General features: G+C 38.1%; 2 protein-coding genes across 2 annotated transcripts; both read right to left on the bottom strand.

The window, feature by feature from the left end:
* Positions 1-942: 942 nt before the first annotated feature.
* LOC126764088 (ATP-dependent DNA helicase PIF1-like) lies at positions 943-2,224 on the bottom strand. The gene has a single exon (XM_050481873.1). It carries the CDS (start codon positions 2,222-2,224, stop codon positions 1,097-1,099), a length of 1,128 nt encoding a protein of 375 aa, XP_050337830.1. The 3' UTR covers positions 943-1,096.
* Positions 2,225-2,613: 389 nt separating this feature from the next.
* LOC126764055 (uncharacterized) lies at positions 2,614-4,786 on the bottom strand. The gene is made up of 2 exons (XM_050481811.1): positions 4,503-4,786; positions 2,614-4,426 (listed from the first exon to the last, which is right to left on the bottom strand). The coding sequence occupies exons 1-2, from the start codon at positions 4,777-4,779 to the stop codon at positions 2,961-2,963; spliced, it is 1,743 nt and encodes a 580-aa protein (XP_050337768.1). The 5' UTR covers positions 4,780-4,786; the 3' UTR covers positions 2,614-2,960.
* Positions 4,787-6,569: the final 1,783 nt, after the last annotated feature.

Here is a 6,569-nt window from a genome sequence, read left to right as displayed (position 1 = left end):
TTTATTTGCAAAACTAGCTGACCCGGCGAACTTCGCACCGCCTAATTATTGGAGGCATATTTAGTAAGTCACAAACACACGACACAATACTTTTTTAATTTTATTGAAATTTGCTGCTTTTAGATTTTTAGGAATATTAAAGAATTATAGTATAGATGCACAGCAAAGAGACGTTAACATTTCAAGTGACATTTTACCATAGACAATTTTTTTTGAGTGAATACTGACAAATATTTACACTATAACTATCAAACTACATCTGTCGTTTTTTTTTTTTTTGACGATGGCCATGGTTAGGAAAAGAAGAAGAACTACATCTGTCATCGAGAAAATAAAGAATTCAAACAACTATAATATAGTTATAGTGAAGCTATATATCCCTCAACTCCTTAAAATGCATTGTCCGTTTTGTAAAAAGTGGATGGAACGGCAGAAAAAAATAATAACTGTCCAGATTGTATTAAATTATTATTAAGATGCGACGAATGCTACAACATAATCGCTGTTACCTTCAGATTTTGTACCAAGTGTGGTAAGAATGTAGAACGAATAATACGCGTGAACAGGGCAAAAGTACAAAAAATATATTAAAGCAAAAGCTGCTATCTAAACCAAAACACGTTTCTACAATGCCATCTTCATCATCTGAGGAGACATTCTGTGAATTAAATTTATCGGCCGAAGACATACAGGACATTCAAGTTATTGAAGACAGCCAAAAGCCCAACATCAAGAATGTTCTGGTAGATATTGATGTTATTGAAGACAGCCAGCAGCTCAACATTGATAATGTTCTGATCGAATCAGATTTGTCCGAGTCGCCTAGTACTTCCACCATATTATCATGTCCTGGCGAGCCAAGTGGTTCCCAAGTAGATGGAGCCAAGTTGATGGAAATAAAGAGTTACTAATACACGTTGACATTAAGGATCCAAATGCACATATTATATACATATTAAGTCATTTATTTATATTTATACACTTCATATACAAAAATTTAAAATTTTCTTGGATGTGCTCGTTTCTGGACTGTGAACATGATAAACAAATCTTTGCTTAAATTAAATACAACACAGTTATGATCATATACAGTTAATTAATATAGTGCTTTCTGGTAGACAATATTTTTAGTTTTTTTTTGCGGTGCGTAAATAAATAAGGATGTTGGTTTTCCGACACGCGAACACGCAACGTATAATTGTCCATGTGCGAAACAGGGAAACTCTAAGTTTATTCCGCAAACTTGCAACGATTGGCCTTGCGATTTATTTATGGTCATCGCAAACGCCAGACGCACGGGAAATTGCAACCTCTTAAAATCAAATGGCAAATCCGTTGGAATCATAGGTATTCGTGGGATTAAGACATCCTCTCCTTTGTATTTTCCTTTGATTATTTTAGCTTCGATGATGTTATTCATGAGTTTCTTCACAACCAATCTCGTTCCATTGCAAAGTCGAGGTTGATTAATATTACGCAGCATGATGACAACTGACCCTACTTTTAATTTCAAATTATATGGTGGTAGTCCAGGCAAGTCCAATGAATTTAAAAATTCTGTAGGATAGTTGACTACGTCATCCTGGTTTGTGGCCGTGTCAACTGATTTGTACGTAAACAACTCTCCTGGAAGGAAATTCTGAATGGTAGCATTGAGATCATCGACATCTTTGTTTTTTGCTGCCAATATTGCTCGTTCACTTAGCCAATCGTGGTTATTATATTGTTGTTTAATGTCCGGAAAAACACGCTGAATAAGCTCCTTTTTCGATTCTGTGAAGTGACAGAAATCTGTGGGAAAAGTCATTAATCCGGTCGAGCTGTCAACTGCGACCTTACCATTGCCAATATCCAGCAACTGCTTCGAAAACACAGTCGCAGTTTGATCTTGTTGCAAAAACACTCGCATGTTAGTAGTTAATTGTAGTGTCTTTACGTGCCGCCACAAATTTGATGATTTTAGACATGCGTTTATTTCGTCAGCAACAGTCGATCGAGGAATTACTGGAAGAGTCTGACGAAAATCACCTGACAACAGTATCATAGCTCCACCAAAAATGTTTTGGTTATCACGTAAATCTTTTAACGTCCTATCTAGTGCCTCCAGCGACCTCTTGTGGGCCATTGTGCATTCGTCCCAAATTATCAATTTGCATACTTGGAGAGTCTTCGCCATAGCGCTATTTTTGGCAATGTTGCAAACTGGCGTTTCGTTGATATGCATGTTTAATGGTAATTTTAAGGCTGAATGTGCAGTTCGTCCGCCTTCTAATAAAGTTGCTGCTATTCCAGATGAAGCCAACGCTAGGGCTACCTCATTTTGCGATCGGATCTTTGCTAATAGCAATGAAATTAGGAACGTTTTCCCAGTACCCCCAGGAGAATCAAGAAAGTAAATCCCCCCAGACCCACTGTTTACAGCTTGTGTTAAACGATCGTACGCAATCCTTTGTTCTTCGTTCAATTGCGGAACAGTTGTGTGCGAACTGCTTCGGTCATAGCTTGAGTATCGTACTGGAGTTCTCTTTGCAACTCATGGTTTAATGCATCTTGCATAGCACGATTGGGTGCTGTCAGGCCCAAACACGACAATACTTTATTTGCCATCAACAAACACATATCTTCTATTATGATCAATGTGTCATTGTAAATCTCTGCCGTAATTTCCAATGTAGGATTCAAAGTTTCACAACGCACGCGATGCAACACATCCTCAGACATGTCATCCCTATATTTCATCCACAAATCATTCGGATTTGAGGGGAAACATGTCGATATTATAATCGCAAACAGTGTGCGAATTTGATGCGGCGATGAAGATATCACGGAATCCTTGAGCGTATCATCCCAATGCGAATCGTTTTCAAGCAACCGTAATAATTGACACGCCTCACGGTAAGTCGCACACAGATGTCCATCAACTGTTCGCAATTGTTGAAAAGATGTCGGACCAGGAACATTCACCAATAACAATCTAAGATAATAACATTCATCGTTATTAGGATGTACTGTTTATATATACGGCCTATAGCATCTGTGGCAAATACATTTTCATATCCTTCAAGTGGTGTTCCTTGTTTACGACGCTGAAAAGACTTTGATGATGCGTTCCATGTGTAGTAGCGCGGCATATCAGCATACAGCAAAGTGCGAGCGAATTGATCAGTTGCACAAATTGAGAAGAAACCTGTCAATGTGGTCACAGGTGGACGTGCCGCTCTATCCACAGCGTTGTTTGGGTTGAAATACACTCGTTGTCCATTTTCTAAATGAACTGCCAAATGCAATACAGTGGGATGTCTTTCATGAATTGCAAACGAAAATATGCGCCAAATAGCCTCATTGCTGCTTACATAGCGACCCATCTGATAGTGAGACACTTCATCATTTGTGTTTGTTACTGCGAACATGGCCATGTCGCTACCTTTGTTAACATATTTACATATGTACTTTATGGATTTCACAGAGTTACAAAATTCCACGTTGATGTGAGCTTCAAAAGTTTTGGACAATATGGGCGAGAACGGCACAATCCAACGATTGTCTACATGAAAATCTTGTCCTTTTATCTTGACATCTACAGATCGTCCACCGTCCTCAACTGATCGCCGACGATACAATGGGTAACCATCGATTCCCGAGATGGTTTCAGCAAGCAAGTTTCTCGGGTACCGTTTGGAGCACTTGCCGTCGATCATACAGGGTGAGCTGTTGTTGAAAACTCCGCAAGGTCCATGTATCATGTGTTTAGTTACTATCGTATGCAATTTTGGGTCAACCGTTTCATCAGGAATTTCGGCTGAAATAATGGAATCAATTTCTTCTGGCCTTATTTTGTCAACCAACCAGACTAATATATGAGCATGTGGCAAACCACGCTTTTGCCACTCAACAGAGTACATCCAACAACGTACTTGGCCATACACACGATGCTTTGTAATGAAATTCATTAAAGATTTTAATTTTTGCTTGTAAACTCTGGCTGTGATGTCATGCCTATCAAGTGGTGTTTGGTTGTGTAGCAGTTCTTTTTTTATTTCAATCCATTGTGGGTTACAGGTGAATGTAATAAATAGGTCTGGACGGCCATACTTTCGAACATAAGACATCGCATCTTGAGCGTACTCGTGCATGTGGCGCGGGCTTCCGATGTAAGTGGCCGGTAAAATTGTCATTCTTCCTACATTATTTACATTGCCGTCAGCATTGATTGCATCGCGAAGATGAATGTACTCTTCAGATCGAAGCTGCTGTTGGTTAAGACGGATGTATGTCAATCTTTCAGTCTCAATTTTGACGTACATGTCCACTGCATACTGATGAAAGAGCCGTTGACACATCAAAATGTGATTTACTTCACCTTCACGGATCATGAGTCTGTATGCATAATAATTCATGGCACTGACTTTTTTGTGTGTATCAGCACCTGGAAGTACATATGATAAAAAAATACATTTATATATTGAACATATAAAATATTTTGTTTTGTATAATCTAATTACCTGTTGTTGGATTAACCATTTTGATATTAAAATGGTACCCATCTTCTCCCTGCCAGAAAATTAATGGGTATTGTAAAGCATCATAAGCTCTATGCGTTTCATATACACATTTCAATTCATTGTTCCGGCGATGAAGTACAATATCTCTTGATTGCAAATTCTCTCCAACAACGACAATAGCCACTTCATCTATTGTCGGTGAATTAAACCTCCTTGCATGCTCTCCAGCAGGTGTTTTGTCGGCTCTTATTACAATATTATGGCTGTCTGATGGCATCCGATCCAGTGCCATTTTGAACATCTTCACTAAGTCATTATTCTCGTGAAGAAATGTTTGCAGTTGTTGGACAATGATTCGCTTGACGGTTGGATTATGACCACAACGTGTTTCAACTTCCACATCTTGATTGCCCATAAAATAAATTTGCAAAAATTTATGATCTGAATCTGGCACTGGTAGCATTGCCCCCAGTAGGTGATGAATTTGTCCTTATATCTGTAACTGTTTAAGAACTGGTTAAATTAATTGTGATACAAATAGAAATTAGAATTTCACTAAAACAATTATGGTATACTACCTTGAAAGTAGGCATGAACCCGTCTTGTACTATATGCCAGGCCGTATCTAGGGGGGGGGGGGGGGGGGGGAGGATGGCAGGGATCAATCCCCCCTCCGAAATTAATGCGATTAAATTTTTTTTTATAATATACATATTTTTAGAAGCATAGAAATCATGTAAAAAGTTAGTCTCAATTATAATTTGTATCTACATATGTATGTACATATATGCTTTACTACGACAATCTTTATAGATAGGTACGCATATATTTTGTGGCACGCTTGCTTTATCGTTTTTGTTTTTATGAAATTTTAATGTACTGTACTTTTTTTGCTTGTTTTTTGTTACTAGACAAATTGAACGCTCTAATGGGGACGCATATTTTGTTTTATTTCATCTTCGCTTGTAACTTTGGTAAGTCGTAGTTCAGACACGGCAACTTTGTTGCTCATTTTCGGCAATTCCTCTTTTGGAAGTGCCCATCGCGTTCACACACAGCAACTCCATCCCATGTATTTGTTTTTGTAGGCTGTGAAGCAAGAATACTAAAATACTAAGAAGAATGAGAACACAAAGCGAATTGCCCGAGCACAAGCAACTCGGTGCCCTTCCCCTTTCCTCGTCGCTCTCTCTCCCACAAACTACGAATTGCCGCAACAAAAGTTGCCGTGTTTGAAAGACGACTAAGCATGCAAGTTTGTTTTGCCATTTCCTTCTTTGTAAATGTTAATAACGGTTCTTATTTCGCGCATATGATCACATATTTAATCAATTTTGTCACTTTTGAAATGCGTTTAACAGTGGCAAGTTCGTTATAGTTAATTTGGTTAATAATATTGTTAAGTTTGCTTGAATAAATAAAAAGTTTTAGTTTATTTCATTGATTAGGTAAGTTAAGTGCAATGTTATGTTGTTAGAAAGAAGTTGTGTTGTATTGGTAGGCATACTAAATTTTTTTTTTAATAGTTTTGTGATGTCGAAGCGTTCAAGCAACAACACACTTTTCAAATACTTGGAAAAAAAACACAAAATTGATGATAGTGCTAAGGAACCAGAACCAGATCAGTGTTCATCATTGTCTACTGATAGCTCAACTCCTATTATTCCTGTCGCCGCCACTACCAGTTCTTCTGGAGACGAAACTACGTTTCACCCGCTTGACAAATTGGATTTAGGATCTTATGCTAATTCAAAACAAAAAATTGATGATGAACTAAAATATGCGTTATTGAAAAAACCCTGGGTACCAGAGAAATCTTACAAATTCCCAATCACAGACGACAAAAGACATTTGAAATTTCAGCACAAATGGTTCGATCAATTCTCCTGGCTGGTCTATACCTTAAAAAGCCTGAAGGTGCTTTGTGCAAGATTTGCGTTGTGCTGGGAAGGGTGCACACCAAAAACTGAGCTTATTGGTTGTGAAACCATTTAACAAGTGGAAAGACGCGATCGCGGATTTTAAGCGACATGAGCAAAGCAAGTATCATCAAGACTGCACATTATT

This window comes from Bactrocera neohumeralis, unplaced genomic scaffold (assembly GCF_024586455.1).
Source record: "Bactrocera neohumeralis isolate Rockhampton unplaced genomic scaffold, APGP_CSIRO_Bneo_wtdbg2-racon-allhic-juicebox.fasta_v2 cluster09, whole genome shotgun sequence".
Lineage (NCBI taxonomy): Eukaryota > Metazoa > Arthropoda > Insecta > Diptera > Tephritidae > Bactrocera > Bactrocera neohumeralis.
This window is presented reverse-complemented; position numbering and strand designations above follow the sequence as displayed.